Source organism: Scophthalmus maximus, chromosome 21 (genome assembly GCF_022379125.1).
Source record: "Scophthalmus maximus strain ysfricsl-2021 chromosome 21, ASM2237912v1, whole genome shotgun sequence".
In the NCBI taxonomy this organism is placed as follows: domain Eukaryota; kingdom Metazoa; phylum Chordata; class Actinopteri; order Pleuronectiformes; family Scophthalmidae; genus Scophthalmus; species Scophthalmus maximus.
In genome coordinates, this window is record NC_061535.1 from 5,051,412 (window position 1) to 5,070,000 (window position 18,589).

Sequence of the window (18,589 nt, forward strand, 5' to 3'; positions counted from 1 at the left end):
AATTTGAATTTATTGCCCAGAAAATTATTAATTATAAATTGACGATCATAAGACTTTTTTTTTTAATAAGACTAATACAATTTTTGATTCAAGTAGCCTTGAGATATTATATATTGACAATTAATCAAACCCGCAAGCAAATGTCTATCTTTGGCCTTGAACATCATTGATTGCATAAAATTAAGGTTGAAATGGATGAATGGCTTTGAAAGGAATGCACGTGGTTTCCTAATTAAATATAATTTAATCAGTGTTTTCCTGAGGTTACATCTCTGCTGCAGATGATCTTGAACTCTTGACAGTTCAAAGTATGAAAAGTGACTGCTGAAATTGTATTTCATAAACCCACCATCCGTTTGCATTGCTGCCTGTGTGACTGCAGCCCACCTATCGCCCACCAGCAATCGCGGCCTCTAATGAATGCTGCATTAGTGCGACTCGATCAGTCACGGCGGTTAGTAGAATGTGTAATCACAGGCTGCGTAAAATCACAATTTACAGGAGGCGTCAAGTCATGCGCTTCACTTTTTGTTTTTGCTTCGCAGTTGAATTAAACTGAACTGATTTTTATGAAGAAACCATTGACTATGATGTAATGCTGAATGGTATTTTTTAAGTCTCATGCATACTAAATTAAACTCGACTGTTCCTTTACAGTAAAGCAATGAGTCTCTCCACCAATCATGATTTCTATATATATATATTAAAAAATACAGTTTTGCAATATTAGTGTTGAACTTTTTTAATGAGGGAAAAATTAAGGAATGACAGTGGGAGGCTTTGGTCCAGCATTGGTAGAAATTTATTTTTACCAGAACTAAATGCAGTGGCTCCTTGCAAAGCTGCATGTTAACATGAAAATAAGTGGAATATATACTAGCCATGTTGACAGTTTAGACAGCCCTGAAAAAAATGCATTCATCTTCACCCCCTTACTGGTTAGTGATCAGTGGGAAGAAGAAATATGGAACTTGTACATTGTGTGTACGTTTATCAAGTACTTAAAGCTAATAGGATTGTTGCAAAGTGCATTACAACATAGGACACTCTTCAGATTTTGTGTGTGATACCGAATGTGAAAATATGTAATAGATCTTTATAATATATATTCTATACAACAGAATATCTACCAAACAGTTGTATATGGTGGCATATCAATCAAGCGTGTCCACGGCTCCGATCAGTCATCTAAGATTGCTCTCCATCTGTTCTTGATATTTATGATGTTCCATATCATGCAGCGCTGCACGGTGGATATCACAGAGTGCATCGGAAAAATCGATTTAGGAAAGGAATGCTTTAAATCTGCAGCAAGTATCACAAGAGGGGCCTGCCGTAACGTATCTAATTCTACGATATACGCATGTTGGCTGCCTGTCTGATGCTGATCCCTCGCCGTGATAAGTTTTGGGTCAAATTAATCAATGATTTTTTTTACTGTAATAACTATAAAAATAAAATATACACTGATTTTTGACTGAACCATGATATTTTAGTTAAGCGTTTTGAAATTGATGAAGGAAGAATAGTGTGTGTGTGTGTGTGTGTGTGTGTGTGTGTGTGTGTGTGTGTGTGTGTGTGTGTGTGTGTGTGTGTGTGTGTGTGTGTGTGTGTGTGTGTGTGTGTGTGTGTGTGTGTGTGTGTGTGTGTGTGTGTGTGTGTGTGTGTGTGAGAGAGTGTGAGTGTGTGTGTGAGTGAGTGAGAGAGAGAGAAAGAGAGAAAGAGACGGATGGATGCTTTTGTCCGTATACTTCCCTTTATTTTGTTAATACCCCCTGCCTCTCTCACTTACACACTCCAGGATTTTGTGTGTGTGTCCGCACATGCATTTGTCTTGTGGTTTGGAGGCTCAGATGTATACCAACCCTAATGTTATACCCTGCAGTCTTACTACAGCAAGGGCTAAAAGATCCCCCACGCTGGCCGCTTACAGAAAGCCTGCAGGAAACACACACACACACACACACACACACACACACACACACACACACACACACACACACACACACACACACATACACAATAGCTGGTCAGAAATCCTGCAGGAAGCTGCACAGGGGAATTCCTGCCAGGTCAGGGCGGATTATTTTTCCCCTTACTTCCTGTTCCTTCCTTTCTCTCCGTCTTCCCTCGGCTCTCCTCACCACCACCACCATCCCTCCTGTGTCAGCACCCTCTCGTCTTCCACCCGAAGCCATTGTGTCGAAATGTGAAGCGTTTAAAACATGTCATATTAAATACAAAGGCAACATGTTGTATGAGAGGTTTAATTTAATAGGCCCATTAATACAACAATTACTTGAGTAGTTAATCCCATCAAATTATTCAAATACAGTTAGATAATCTGTTTTTTTTTCATCAAGGTTTTGGGGGGTAATTTTTTGGTTCATGACTCTAAAACTCGAGCATTTGCTAAGTTCCTCAGTTTTTTTTTTTGATAATCACTTGAATATTTTTTAGATTTGGGGAAGGACAAACCAATTAATATGAGGACATAAGTTATTTACGGGCATTGATTATTGTGCTTGCAAAATGACAGTCTATAGATTGATTGGCAGATTAATTAATAAAGAAAATAATAGCTTCCTCTGTGATTAGGTGTATCTTCAGCCACACGTTTTCAGACCCGTGGAGAGGCTTTTACACGGAGTTGTGTTTCTCTTCCCATGAGTGTCCTAGAGCCTCAGAGCCCAGCGATGAGCAGTCGACACAGACGGAGTGGCTCAGTCAGCACACAATGTTCGGGGGGGTTTGTTGATAAATAGACGAAGCTCCTCATTCTTCGCGACCACTCATATTTACCCCACACAGTCTAAAAGAGCATTCATGACATGTCAAATGATCGGGCCGCTAATGGTCAGTGACAGAGAAAGAGGGGAGAGGACTCGCTGAAAGGCTGTGTGCCTCTGCCTGTATAATCAATTGACCTGATTGATAAGAGTGTGTCAGGGTTACATTGTGTGTGTGTTTTGTTTCCCACGCCCAGTGGTACAACAAGGGAATCCCAAAGAATTAACCTTTCTGTCTCTCTCTCTCTGTGTCACTTCTTATTCTAGCAGTAGATGCTGTTAAGGTTAAATTTCTCTTGAGTAAAATCACACCTTTTGTCTCTTTGGCAATCTGCCGTCTGTAGCCAGTTTGCATGGGACCAGAACCAACCAACAGAAAATAGTCAGACAGTCATTTAGATCACTCTTTAACTAAGTTTTTCACATTCAAGTGGTTTCAGCTCCTGAAATGTAAGATTTTTTTTTTATTTTCCCATCACCCTGAATTGGTTTTCTTTTGGTTCAGCCTGACATAACCAGCAACAACAAGAACGTTTTGATGGTTATGTATATTGCTGTTTCTTGGCGGTTTGAAGACTAAACTATTACTTGATTAATTAATAAATGATTTATTCATGTTGTGCAACTGTACAATCCTCAACATGATTGTCTTGTTCTTTTAGTAGAAATATTGAAGACGACTTTATGCTCCTAAAGGGGAAATAAACAGTTTTTTAAGAAGTTAATGGCTAATGATTACTTTTTTCAAATTTACATCTCAGACCCACAAATACGCACGTGAACCGAACTTTGCGACATTTTCCTCATAAAAACCCCCAGAGCGTTGTCATCAACGGAAGCCGGCTTGCAGGGAGGTTACAGTGAGGCCACTATCTCCTGATATGGCTTGTGATTGTCTGTTAACTGCCACACATGGAGGAAGTCTGGCTAAACTGTCACCAGCCTCTGTGCAAGCGTTCCTCAACCAGACCCTTTGGGGAACAGAACAAAAATGGGGGGATGGGTGGTTTCTGGTGTTTCCGAGGTGTCACAACATTAAGCAACACGGGCGCGCTGAATAATCCCATGTCGTCTCTCTCAAAATCGCTGCATATATTTACCGCCCATCTCGCAGAGTGCTTGTCTGTCGGTGCGGATGTGCACCTGCATGCATGTAAGTGCCCCCGTGTGTGTGTGTGTGTGTGTGTGTGTGTGTGTGTGTGTGTGTGTGTGTGTGTGTGTGTGTGTGTGTGTGTGTGTGTGTGTGTGTGTGTGTGTGTGTGTGTGTGTGTGTGTGTGTGTGTGTGTGTGTGTGTGTGTGTGTGTGTGTGTGTGTGTGTGCGCGCGCGCGCGCGCGCGCGCGTGCGGCCGTCTGAGCGAGCGTTTGTGGACCTGTCTCGCCTGTACACCCCTACAGACGTGTCAGGGTGCGGGCCGTACACATGAGGTGTAAATGCGCTGGCACCCAGTCTCCACCTCAGGGGAGCGAGAGGAGGATGGTGACGCTCGTGTGTGTGTGTGTGTGTTAGCGAGGTTATAAATTGCGCTTTGATGGTCCAAGAAAAAGGATATGATTGGATGAAACAATGAGACCTTGTGCGCTTCACCGCGAGGCACTTAAACACACCCTGCTCTAAACTGCAGCTGAATTCCTCCTTTCCCCCATTCTGTCTCTCTTCCATCACTCTCTTTGTGTTAGTGAATCTCCAAGCTTTCATCTCTGACTGAGCCTTTGAAATGCAATGCTCCCTCTTTCTTTCTCCGTCTCTCTCAACCAAAAACAAACACTCTCTCGCTCTCTCTCTGTCTTCTCTCTCCCACTTCAGTGCTTATATTCTAATAAGTCACATGTTTCTTTTATTAGTTTTTTTCCATCTCTTTGGCTGCGACTCTGTTAATAGTTTAGTTTTTTCCTTATGATCCCAAATGATGGCTATATATTTTTTCCCATCTTTCTCAGTCTTTTTTCTCTTCCCTGTATCATGTGTTAAGCAGCATCGGCCAACATTTTTTTTCTTTCCCGTTTCTCATATTCATGTGCAGAAACACAAGGAGCGAGACAGACACAAACCCAGACATAAGAAGACAATGGACATGTCTCCATCCCTCGTCCTTCCAAACATCATGGTCCCAGACAAGGTGAGGACACTCATCTACTCATCAGCCCTTTGTTTTGGTGAATTGTGACTGGATTAGTTAGTTATTTTTTTTCCTTCACCTTGATTTACCCATGTAGTTCTTCTTGCGTGTCCTCCTGTTGACCTTTCTCATATTTCTGGTCCACACATTTTCCCACGGTTTTGTTTTGATCATTTTCACTCTGGGTTCTTCTGGTGGTTCCTGTCCTTTCTTTTCAACCATGATTTTTTTTTTATCATACCCTCCCTTCTCACCTTCCTCCTCCAGACCTACAACAGCAGCAGCTCAGTGGGAGGCGTCCCCTCTCTGCCCGCGTCCTCGCAGAAGCGACTTGATGACAGCGCCGCCCGTTTCACCACCGCCAACTTTCAGGAGGTGTCCTCTACTCACTCCAGCGGCAGCTCCAAAGATGGCTTGGCCGCAGACACTGGAAAAGTGCCGTCTGAGGTGAAGAATAAGAAGAACGCCGGCGGAAGTCATGCGGTGGGACAGAGGGCCGGCCGCAAGTCTCTTACCTCCTCAGGGAAACCACTTCCCTCCGCCGTGGTCACCATGGCAACCTCCTCCACATCTGCCTCCGCCTCCACTGGGCCTTTCCACCAAGGTGAATTGATGGCTGCATATGTTAATTTTGTCACTATGGGGAATTAACCCTGCAGTTAGAAAAATGGAAACACAATGAGAAATCATCTGGCGTTAACGCTCCGCTCAACCACTGAAAAAAACTGCGAGTGAAGCACAATTTGAATTACAGCAATGTTATTTAAACCCAAATAAATATTGTGATGCATGCTTTTTTGTGTGTGCGTGTGTGTTGTAATTGGCTGCATTTTGGCCAGACACCAGACTTTTAGTGTGTGGCAGTGATAACAGTGTTTCTTCTCGACTGGCCAATGGTTCCTGGCTCCTGTAATGTCTCTTTACCCAGACAGGGCCTCATCACACACACACAGACACACGCACACATACAGACACACACATGGGGAGGTCAGGACCCCAAAGGAGTCATTGCTCACACTGGGCTCCTGTGTTTTGTACTTATCAGAACCTTGAAGCTCTTGTCAGGTGTTTGTGTGTGTATGCAGCAGAGAAATGGCATGTGTGTCTGCGTATCCATCCATATGTGTCTTTTCATGGCGGTGTGTCTGCTACATGGGAGGACTACATGATGAGGGCGGCCGGGCTGTAGAGCAGATGGAGAGCAGAGAGCAGATAAAATGCTTATTTTGGTTATCTTGTTCCTGCTGCTCCCATGATGACGGACAGAAGTGTCTTATGGAAACTTTTCCCAGCTGTAATCACCCTTTTCTGTTCTTTCTCTCCTTCTCTCACTCTTGGTCTCTCTTTGGCTTTTTTCTTTTTCTTGTTCATTTTTTTCTGTCTTCACCTCCATGTCAATGTCTTTCTCTTCCATTCTCAATTTCCCACCTGTCTTTCTTTTTTTCTCTTTTCTCCCAGGACTCCTGTTGACCAGTGCCAGCAAGACGCCGTCTGCCCCTTCCTCCTCAGACTTCCTAAGTTTTTCCGATTCATCGTTGCGTCCTGGCAGCGGAACTACCTTCTCCTCTCCGCCATCTTTCAGCAGCTGCCTCGTGAAGCCGAGCTCAGAGGGTGGAGCTTCAGAGGGAACAACGACACTTTTCGGTTCTCTTATGTCCGCTACTACAGCGTCCGCAGGTGACAGATGTATATATTTTACAGATTTACTCGGATGTATTTTCTTCTTACATTAGTTATGTGCTTGATCATTTATTCCATTATTTTTGTTTTTGTTCTGCATTTGTCACATGCAGTACACAGAGAAGTAAATGTTGTTGGACGTGATTATAGTCTCAGCATAATGTTAAATTTTTAGGTCTCCTCCACGGTTGTGTTATGTCTTCTGTGCCTTCATGTAATAACCTAAAGTAATTACTAAAGCAATCTTGCTTTGGGCTCCAGGATGTCATATTTATATTGATCATGTTATTGATAAAAAGCCTCCATTACGAACTGTGGGTGTAATGTTTGAAAGATAAAGGTGGTCTATGAAATAACAGCAGTCAATTTGCAAATGTAGATGTTTTTTTTAATCTGATCCATACTGGGAGCTAAGTCAGAATATCTGTCTGTGTTGTACAGTGTATTGTATTGTATTTATAGGATGTATTTTATTTTCAAAGTATCACAACTATCACAAAGGAAGCACACTTCTTAATTGCTGTAGAACACTTTGAATTTCTCTCTAAAACAAAAGCAAGTTTGCAGTTATATATAGTACTTTCCATTTTGATGTACTTGTCATTAAGGTAGAACTGAAATCAATCAGTCAATATGCAAATAATTTCATTTTAAATCTTTTTTAATTTCGTTCTGCTCTCTTTACATTTTATAGACCACATGATTCATCAGTCATGTTTGAAAATAAGTGTCAGGTTCGTCGGTAATAAAAACAATCACTGGTTTATGAGATAACTGATGAGATGCAAAGTGCTGTGCTACTTCAGTTGTTTCTTCAATGGTTCTCAGGCCGATAAACGGCAGCAAAGACTGCAGACATTATGCTTACATATTCTACTATGCTTTCTTATCATTGCAGTGGGCGGGAAGCTGTACGAGAATTCCCACAGTCACACAGCGAGTGAGACGCCAAGCCTTGGTGGGTCCGCTGGATACAAGCGGCCCCAGCCCACCGGCTCAGGGCCAGGCATCGGAGGAGCCGTGGCAGGAGGAGGGGAAGACGGGGTAAAGAAGAAAAAGAAGGGCAACTGGCGAAACCGATTTGGACCTTGCTTCACTACGGATGTGAAGCCTTCGGAGCCAGCTCCCTCCCTGACTCTCCCCAACTCCTCCACGGTCAACACCTCCTCCTCCACCTCCTCCCCCTCGTCCTCTTCATCCTCGACACTCTCGGGCCGGCCGGGCTTGGTTTCCAGCAGTGGATTAGGAGTGGGTGGAGGAGGAGCAGGAGCAGGAGCAGGAGCAGGAGGAGAGAGGGTGCTGGGGGTCATGGGGGTCAGTGGGATTCAGAAGTCCCCGTCACTCCTCAGGAATGGGAGTCTGCAAAGCAGCAGCAGCTCCACAACCGCTGGGCCAGGTGAGGAACACACAAAATTGTAACACACACAAAACAGCAATTTCACAAAAATGATCTGTTTCTGAGAGTTCAGGTCTCACGGGTCTAACAATGAGGAATACTGTCTCTGATGCCCCCAACTGTCAGTTTCACCTGAATTATCTTAACAGTTTAATTGTTTGCTAAGCAAATAGCCAGAAAAATGAAAAGATTGATTCAAGATTTATCAGCCCGTTAAGACCTGTCAGACAAAGAACTTGTGTCCCATTGTGCTCTCCACAGTGGAATCAGTGGGAGCAAAAAAAGAAAGAAAAGAGGCTCATGAGTGGCATTGTTGTGGCGTTTTCTTTTCCCCTTTCACATTCAGATCTTGACACCAAATTCTGATGAATCAAACAAAAGATGTTTTTGGATTGCCTCCGTGTTGGAAGATTTTAGCGTCTCCAATCACTAACGGCAAAGATTTGACACACCTTAGTAATTGGCTCCTTGTCTGCATGTGTCTGTATGTCAGAGTGCGGGTCTACGTGTTGTTTTCTCACACGTGTAAGTGGTATGTTTTTTTTTTTTCTTCTCATCGTGTTCAGTTGCTTGGCAACTGTCTTTATGCTTTGGAGTTCCCCTCTGCTGATGGAAATGGCTGAGTACAGCCCACACATCCCGCTGCTCCCCTGTCTTACAGAATTTACTGCCCTTTTGTTTCTCTTGTGCTTCCTCTCAGCTGTTACCTGCATTCTGCACGTTCCTCGAATCCTCACCTCGACCTGTTGAGGCTTTGTGTAGAATGTGCAGAATGTGTGTGTGTGTGTGCGCATAGTGACAAGGGCATGCATATGCATTGTTTGTAAAATGGGATTTACATTTCTTTCTTTTTCTCACACTGATGGCCGGCACTTGTTAACCGGCAGGAATAAAATGTACTGTAATGAAATTGACGAGTGTCAGACACAAATTAAAAACATTTTTTTTATATAATCAGGGTTAATTTCTCTGTCTGCAAGTAGCAGCGTACACAGTAGAGCATTAGGAATCACACATTATCCCATACCTGCAGCGCTGCTGTGAACAGAGTAAAATGGAATAAAATAGACCAAGACCAACAGGCCTGCACAATGTTTCCCATTAAGTACAAAGACTGTGGCAACCGGCCATAGTGTAATATGTCGCACCATAGTTTCATAACGATCTAAAATATTTTACACTTCTCATAGTGACATTAAAGATCTCTGACTTTGTGTGCGGCGCTCTTTGCCCCGCTCTCGCTCACTTTCACAAACACATTGAACCGTCTGTCACAGTCGGATTGTCCATTCGTAGCATCAGGAGAAATCCCACTGCTTCGGTGGCCCGGCGGATCGTCAAAAACACCCATCAAATTTTGACCCTCCTTGACAGGCAGGCCGACCCTCCGTGTAACATTCAGCTCTGGCCGTGTGCACTCCCGCGACGGCTGTGCCATCACTCTCGCGGTGCCTTGTGAGTGTACTGTGTGTGTGTGCAGTGTGCAATCACAATAAAAAAAAAACCTCATCAACAGGCCAGGCCTATCTCAATCCTCAGTTTAGCGGACAGCTTGTCTTTATTCAGAAATAGTAACATGTCCGCATGCCGTGGGATTAGTCTGGTGACAGTCTGCTAACTCTGAGACCTGCGACTGAGAAAACCTGCTCAGATGGTCAGACGTCCCAGTATTTGCAAAGGAAGGAAAATTAAAAAACTAGATTCTGTAATTGCACAAATATCATCACTAATCAATAAGATCAGCTGAAGTTTATCAGCAGAAGTTTATTACCCAGACAGAACTGTGCAATATGCGACAGACAAAAGCTTTCTCGCGACGCAAATGTCCGAATCAGTTGAAACGAGAAATTAAATGGACTTTCACCCGCCAGCTCCCTAGTACAAAGTCTGTTTAATGTCTGATTGAGCCAATGTGCAAACAGATAAAGAGCTGAAACCAGCTGATTCTAGACAGAGTGCAAACATGACGCAGTGATATCGTGAATATGTTAATCTGTGTGTGCGGCTCCACAACAGTTTTCAACTTAATTTTGTTTATTGACCGGGTCTTGTTAGAATTAACCTTATGTGTGCTACTGTTACTCTGACTCCAAATTCTAAAATTATGTTTTTTTTAGATTAAATCATTTTAATAGTGATTATTTCAAATGTTTCGTTACATCTAGTTACATTTGTCCTTAACTTTCATATTCTAGGTAATGGACCATAACACTCACAGAATCCAAGGAATCTTGATAGCAATATAGTTCTTAAAGTATGAAAAATCATGTTGTTGCTAAGTAACAAAACAATTTTGATCAAAAAAAATTATATATACATACATACATACACACACATGCATACATACACACACATGCATACATACACACACACACACACATACATATATATATATATATATATATATATATATATATATATATATTATCCTCTACAGTATGTCTTTTGAGGATACATATTTTCAAATATACATAGGCATAAAGTTAATAAACCAGTATGTGCATTCAGGTGCTTAGATTTCATTTCATGCTGACATTATGGCTTCATGTCCAACCTTAAAAATGTTTTTTTTACCCCCAATTTTATTGGTGCTAATTGTTGATCAACAGAAATTTCCTTTTACCAGTTTCTTTTGTCAACTGTGTGTTGCGGAAAGAATTGTATATGTTATTAAAGTGGCAGTTAGACATTTGGCTTACCTGCAAATTAAAATGATTGTGTCGATTCTAATTCTCCACATTTGGTGGCGTTTTTCCATTAGTACAGACATGTCGTTTTCAACCATGAATATTTATATTCATATTTGTGTTGAAAGGTGTGTTTAGTGGATGTTTTATATTTAGTTGCTTTAAGCATGAATAGGTTGAGGGCTTCTGCTGTTTGCTCTCTGAAGATATATATTTTATATTTTTTTACAGCCATGGTTGTTGAGGATAATTTTATGTTTTAGTAATTTCCTAAACAGTTTTTCGTGCTGCTGCTTTTCCCTACAGCATTGGCGACATATCTGACCACAGCTGGTGAAAGAAGATAGGGAAACCGTGTGCGCGTGCGTGCGCGCGCGTGTGTGTGTGTGTGTGTGTGAGGGAATTATGTGTTCTTCTTCCCACTGTAAATATTTAGCTGAGGGTTAATGCAGGGCAGTAATGGGGAGGATCCCCCCCCCCTGTCTGCTGACTCCGGCGTGCTGATGGATAGATAGTTAGCCTGATAGATATGTGTTGGATGGGTGGGTGGTGAGGCAGGGGGTTAGATTTTGGCTAGGTTAATGTTTGACTGCATGGGGGTCACTGATGGGACGGACAAGCTGCCAGAGTGCAGTGGGTTTGGTGTGTGGGGGAGGAAAGATGTGAGGTGGACATGAATTTATTCCAGTCTGTCTGTCTGTCTGTCTGTGTGTGTGTGTGTGTGTGTGTGTGTGTGTGTGTGTGTGTGTGTGTGTGTGTGTGTGTGTGTGTGTGTGTGTGTGTGTGTGTGTGTGTGTGTGTGTGTGTGTGTGTGTGTGTGTGTGTGTGTGTGTGTGTGTGTGTGTGAAAGAGGATATGAGAGATCAACAAATTTGGGTTAAATATTTCTTTGATGTTTTTTTTGTCTTTATTGGAGTTTTGAGGGTTTTCCCCGTTCCTAGTGAAATCGTCATTATCAGCCATTTGGTCTCAGTTCTGCAAAACACACGTGAGGGGATGTTGTGAAAACCAGGCACATATTCAATGAACAGGATTTGATTTAGCTTAGTGGTAAAATATGAAACTTAACTTTTTGTAGGTTTTCCCTCATGGTCTAAATATATCTGTTTATTGATTAAACTAATTTAGCTGTGCTTGTTAAATAACTTTCTGCACTAGTAGGAATTAAATAATTATTTTTGGAAATTTGCAACTCTATTTCCAGTTTAGGTGATGTATAAATTTGTGTTTACAATGTCCGGTGTTTTTCCTACACGCGACTGCAACTCAGTTTTGAGCACTGTCTGACAGTGTTAAAAAGTATTGTGGTGAATTTAAACTTGGAAAGAAAAACAACTCGTGCAACAGTAAGATTATGAAGAGATTAAAACTGTGAGACAACACGCACACACACACACACACACACATTATGCAGAAAAACCTACGATAAGCACCAAACTATTTTAAAGTGAAAGTTCATTAATTTACAGAATATTTCTTCTCTCATCAATAAACAATGCAAAATATGTAGATAGTAAATAAATATATATATATAATATATTTTCAGTTGAATTTATACGTTTGTTGCCCTGTTTTGTTTCACTTCCACTTCCTCATAATTGTGGGGATTCGTTGGTTTGGTTGTCTGCTTGAATTTTTGTTGACTCTGTAAATGACATGGCTTTATCAGTCTATTGCCAACCAATGTACATTTTTGGGTTACACACACGTAAACACACACTTACACGCTTACATTCACTGCCCTCACTGCAGTTCTGCTCCTTTCACATGTCGCTGTGATGTTTAAATATACATCTCTTTTTCTTTGGTGGTAGAAAATTCTGAGAATAACTAATGTCTCTCTGTTGCCATGATGGTTTTCACTGTTTTTATCCACATTCCATTTTTTAACCACGATTAGATGGTTTGTTCATAACATTTTATAAAAAAAATTATACAACAATTGAAATTTCCTCCTGAAACATGAAGTGAGTTTAAAGTCAAAACACTGATTGAGCTGTTAACGGAGTGTGATAGAGGATTAAACCCTCGCTGATTAGATCGCGTAAATTTCCTATTGAGATAATACCAGCTTGAACTAATCAAGGTGGATATTTTTGGATATGTTTAAACAAATTAGTTTCATTTTTTTAATTGTTATATATAAATGGCATTAATATTCTTTTACTTTAATCTTTAATTCATGTGTGAGATTATATTTTTTTATCATTATTTGGACATTTTAATTAACCGTTGTATCATTATATTATACTTTGAATGTCAACCTGCATTTTGCTACTGTTACTGTCACTGTTTTTGCGCCATCTCTGACAAACTGTTGGTTTGGCCTCTAATCCAGATGCTAAACATCCTGCAGGAGCACATGCCCTCTGCGCCTCTGCAGTCTGGTTGGGTATCAATTTTTTTCTGGTGCATATTACAAACTTTTATAAATAGTATGTAGGCCCATGTGGTGTTTGCATCTCTCTCGTGCTCTCTCCCTCCCTCCTTCTCCCTCCACCCCTCCCCTCCTGGCACAAAGATCTCTTGTTCCCCCAGTGAATGTGCACTGCCCTGAGCCATTCAGGCTTTTGTGGGGCTGAGGGGCCCTCCACCCCCCTCTCTTCTGCCAGGGTCAAAGGGGGGCAGGGGCTTATCCCTGGTTAGTGGGCGAGCACAGGGGTGTGTAAGGGGAGGGAAGGGGGAGAGATGGGGAGACAGAGCAAAGAGATAAGAGCCTGGAGCATGCGGATGTGTGTGTGAAAATAGAGCAATATGTCGGCATAGATGGTTTAAAACTAACTTATACTGTTTAATATGAAGTTCATCATTTTTCATCCGCTGGATAAAATTAGGAGAATTGTCTGAATATTTTTCAAAGAATGCAAATAATTCATATGGAGACAAAGAACATGATTTATGTCATTTTTTCACCAACTCTGTCAATGTATTTCTAAACATTTAAACTTGAGTTTATTATAGCTGATGGAGTTTTTATGATCGTAAAGAAACCAAACTATCTGGCTGCATTGTTCAGATCCATTACATTGTCTCAGGCATTAAGTCAATGGATCTGTAGCTTGTTTGAAACTTCTCTCCTTTATTTGTGTGAATGAGTGAATTAGGCATGATGTAATTTTTCAAATTAGGATTAAAAATTTCTTACTCTGTTGTGAAAAAAAAGTTATTTTGCTGTGGTTATAAAAATCATAAAATGAAGTTTACTGAGTTGTTACCAAAAATATTATCAATGGCTCCGTTCTATTGAAGAATCTCAGCAAGCCACGACAGTGACACTGACGCAACTAAATGGAATTTAGCATCCATTTATTAACTTGTTTTTTACACTTGTTTTTCATTCTGTAAATTATTACTTTAATTATAAAGTAATTGCAGCTCTAAATTCATAGTTTTGTCATATAACATTGTTTTTTGTAAATGCAGAAAAGGACAACATGTAGCACGTCTCTTTAGGTGTCAGGGAGTAATGTTTACAAACTGCACATACAGTGTTGTGTGGTGCGGTCCGCACCATTTTTTTGGTTTTCAATTTACAGGACCGACTGCTAGCGGGCCGTGAGGAAATATTCGCTGAATTTAACAAAACGTGTATTGGATTAAAATCACTTAATGCCCCTTTAATGTTAAAGTCGGTCACCCCTGATTCCTCTGCAGGTGTTTTCTCGGGCGCCGATGGGTCATCGTCGGGGACAGGGGCGGTCACCGTGGGAGGCGGCAACTCCGAGTTGTCACAGCAACAGCAGCCCACGCCTTCTCTAGCCCCTCCCTCTCCGTTCACTGCCACCGCTCCGCTAACCAGCACAGCCTCGACACACGTGAGTTGAAACACACGACCTGCACAAAAAATATGTCAACATCCTCCTTTTTTCTCATAAAACAAACTCATTTTCATTCTCACAGAAACAAAAACACTCACACACACACACACCTCCTCACTCAGCACCCACTACGTCCATCAGTTCACCCACATCTCTTGCATCTTTGAGCTTAACAGACACAGATAAACTAAAGTACATCAATTAAAAGTCTTCCGCACCAAAGCTCTAAGCGCTGTTACTAATCCATTGCAAATTAATTGTGTGTGTGTGTGTGTGTGTGTGTGTGTGTGTGTGTGTGTGTGTGTGTGTGTGTGTGTGTGTGTGTGTGTGTGTGTGTGTGTGTGTGTGTGTGTGTGTGTGTGTGTGTGTGTGTGTGTGTGTGTGTGTGTGTGTGTGTGTGTGTGTGTGTGCAAATTTAAAGCAATGCACAGACAGATGTAATAAGAAAGAAAGAAGCATGTTCACCTTGTTTTTAAAAAAGGTAGAAATTGCGGTTAAAATCGAATCAAATCCTTGAAAATTCATTTATTGTGTCATTTGTTTTCCATCATTTCCATTAATGTGGAGAACAGTGAAGTCAAACAATGAGCTGCATATTTAAGAAAGGTCCCATCTATCTTGGATTGATTTTAAACAATTTGTAGTTTGTAATAGACATGAAATAATTTTTACCATATGTTTGTACCACTTCAAACATACTCGCATTTAAACATCAGCTGTGGAAGCAACCGTCCTGCAGGTTTATCCAGATCGAAATGAATTATGGTGATTTTTGGACCGAAGACTGGAACTTTTATGCTTTTCTTCAAAGCGATGTGTTCTGCTGGTTTAAATACGCTTACGTTCAAAAGTTGGGACGTTAACTGTAACTTGATCAGCCCCCCACCTCCCCATCCCATAATTACTGGCCGTCTTAAAAAGAACAAAAAAGAAACTCCTCTTGAATCACTGACCCCAGTGTCTGTCCTTTCAAAACCTCCCTAAAGACCGCGCAATGTCCACCAAACTCCATTTTTCTTCCGTGTCCACTTACCAACCCTCTTTCTTTCTCTCACACACACTTTTTCTCACCCTCGACCTTCCTCCTCTGTCCCCGTCCATTCCTCTTTTTTTTCTCCCTCTGTTGTCCTGTGATGTAATGACAACTGACAAGCACCACAGTAGGGATGGAGGGTAGGAGGGGTTGGGGACTTGTGTGTGTGTGTGGGGGGGGGGGGGGTTAGCACTCATGCCTTGAATTCGCTGGCCTGGCCTTCATCTCTCCCGTTCCTCTCTGTTCGGCACATATTATGGAAGACAGGAGGCCCAGGGAAGCACAGGATATCACGCCTGTTTGTAGCTTGTATAGAGGAGCTAGTGCTGTAGATGTTTGTGTTTTTAAGTGTGTGTGTGTGTGTGTGTGTGTGTGTGTGTGTGTGTGTGTGTGTGTGTGTGTGTGTGTGTGTGTGTGTGTGTGTGTGTGTGTGTGTGTGTGTGTGTGTGTGTGTGTGTGTGTGTGTGTGTGTGTGTGTGTGTGAGACCCTAAGAAAGCATGAGTGAGGGCTGCTTAAGAAAGAAGAATTCTTCATTTTGTCACACCACATTGTTGAAAAAAGTGTGTGTTAGTTTGTACAGTGTGATTCATGTCTCTCAGCATCTGGGACATATAGACACTCTGAATTAAGTCTGCAGAAATTATGCAACAATGGGGGGGTGTCAACAATGTGTGTGTGTGTGTGTGTGAGTGAGAGAGAGACAGAGACCATTCGCTATTTTCAGTCCACCAGCAGACTCTCAGCCTACTGTTATTGGCCATTAGCCCAGGACAGAGAAATAGAGTCCAAGAGAGACTTTGAATGATAAATGAATGTTAATGAATGTTGATGGGAGAGAGGGCAGGAGTATGGCACGGAGAGGAGGAGGAGGACGAAGAAGAAGAAGGGGAGGGGTGTCTAACGAGAAATCTGAAATCATTTCAGCTGGGGGGAGGATACAGTATTGTTTTTGGAGATAAAATAACACACAAAATTTCACATCCATACCAGATTCGCTGGCATGAAATCATTTATAGGTGCTGATGGATACCCAGCTTTGGATTCAGGACCATTATGATTAATTACATAACACTCAGACTTAATTTTTTTTTTTTTAAAGTAGTAGAAATAAAGTGAACATATGCAGCCGATTGAAAAATATAAACCAGAGAAACGCCAGAGACTGTGCGACGTGATTATGAAAATCATCAAAATTTTTGCACATGTACATAGATGTCATTCCTCTGCTGCCGATCAATAGGTAAATTGACTATTTCAAATATAAATTTATAGTGCTGCAACAATTGACAAAGTCAAAAAAAAAAGAATTGAATTGAATGAAAAAAAAATCTGTATAAGAATAAGCATTTTTTCATTACTGATTATATAACTGAGTTCAATTACTTTTTGGTGCAAACTTTGTGCATTTTCACTATTTTGTTAGTGATTGTTTTATTTGTGTTGTATTTTATTCACTAAGCTACTAACTGATAAATCAAGAATTTAGTTGTCTGATAAATCTGTCATGAAAACTAGTCATATTAATAATAATTCATGAAAATAATCAGGAGCTGTAGTCCTACAATTGTATTTAAATCACTTATTTTGTTATGCTATTGAAGTGGTTTGTCACTGGAGGCATCACTAGATATTGATCACATTAGATTTAAAAGCTCCCTGTTGGAGCATCCTCACAGCCAAACACTTAAGTACAACTATGACTTGAATTAGAGTGAAACATGATTTCCTGTGGCTCATTCTTCTCTGTGTCTGTCTGTCTGTCCTCAGGTGAGCGGTATGCCCGGGTCAGTCTTCAACCTCGCTCCCTCTCACATGTTCGGGAACAGACTGAATCCCAACTCAGCCATGGCGGCGCTCATCGCCCAGTCCGAGGCCTCGCCAGCAGGTATGCAAACCTATTTCTCTGTATGTTTGTGTGCGACGCAAATGTGCGCGACAGTGAGAAAGACAGGGAGATAATGGATAGGTCACGCCCCCTCTGTCCCTCGGAGAGGTCGAGGGTCAGCGCTCCTGATATTCCCAAGCCCCTCCTGCTCAGCTCCTGTTACACGCCCTCATCGCTCCTGCTGCCTCACCCTAACTCTCATGTCACGAATACAAAATCAAATACAGTACATGGGCACATGAACTTACATGTACAACACACAAGTTGTTGTCAGTGTAAGAGAGAGAGAGAAGGATTTGTTGACATGGTGGTGTGAGAGTGGATCAGAGGAGGAGGCTGCGATCGTGCCCCAGGAAATCCTGCTGTGCAAAAAAAGAGGAGGCCCGTTGTCCGTCCAGCGCGGGAGCTGATGAGGGAGTTAGAGGTGGCTTTGGAAATCAGAGGAGCCACTTCCTGATACAAGACATCTGGCTGAACAGAGAGGAGAGGAGCAGCAGCAGAGAAGAGAGAGTAGAGGGGAGGAAGGAAGGTAGTTCCGGCTGCCGGTCGGCCGTCATCAGAGCCAGATCCACTCTGACCTGCAGGTCAACTCACTAATCAGGCGGAATGACAACGAGGCCGTGTGTGTGTGTGTGTGTGCGTGCGTGCGTGCGTGTGTGTGGGTGGGTGGGTTAGTGTGTTCGTGTGTGTGTGTGTGTGTGATGATCAAAAAAGTTTGATGGTATTGAAAATGTCAAACCACTTCATAGGTAAATATTAGCTGTAAGACTTGTACAATATTAGATTTAATTTAATAAGTAGAATTTTTTAATGTGGTCAATTATTTAATGTGGGGGGTTTAAAGAATTTCAGTAAATAGTTCCCTTCCAAAAAATCTCTCTGAGCCCCAGGTGACATCTCAAGCTGTCAAACAATTTTAAAAAAAACGTTCCAATTCATTATCAGAAAGAAGCAACAGTCTCTACATTTAAGAACTGAAACCAGAGAACATTTGACATTTTTGCTGTAAAAATGACTGAAAATAATTTGTGATCGAAATAGTTGCAGATCAATTTTCTATTCAATCGTTTCTTTCACCTCTGATTCTTAATGAAAACAACCCATATGCAGCCCCAGCCAATATCCATATTTCCTCCATGTAAAGTTCTACACGACTCGCCGCGCGTTCAGCTGCGTGGAGTT

General features: G+C 41.7%; 1 protein-coding gene across 7 annotated transcripts in view; it reads left to right on the forward strand.

Annotated features, from left to right (window-relative positions):
- mllt10 (MLLT10 histone lysine methyltransferase DOT1L cofactor) overlaps positions 1 to 18,589 on the forward strand; it is a 42,047-nt gene that overhangs the window by 14,845 nt on the left and 8,613 nt on the right. For all 7 annotated transcript variants that reach the window (XM_035618916.2, XM_035618915.2, XM_035618917.2 and 4 more), the window contains 6 exons: positions 4,812 to 4,907; positions 5,175 to 5,511; positions 6,366 to 6,584; positions 7,486 to 7,983; positions 14,325 to 14,485; positions 17,290 to 17,407. In XM_035618916.2, coding sequence (XP_035474809.2) covers positions 4,812 to 4,907; positions 5,175 to 5,511; positions 6,366 to 6,584; positions 7,486 to 7,983; positions 14,325 to 14,485; positions 17,290 to 17,407 — 1,429 coding nt within the window. The remainder of the gene's footprint in view (positions 1 to 4,811; positions 4,908 to 5,174; positions 5,512 to 6,365; positions 6,585 to 7,485; positions 7,984 to 14,324; positions 14,486 to 17,289; positions 17,408 to 18,589) is intronic.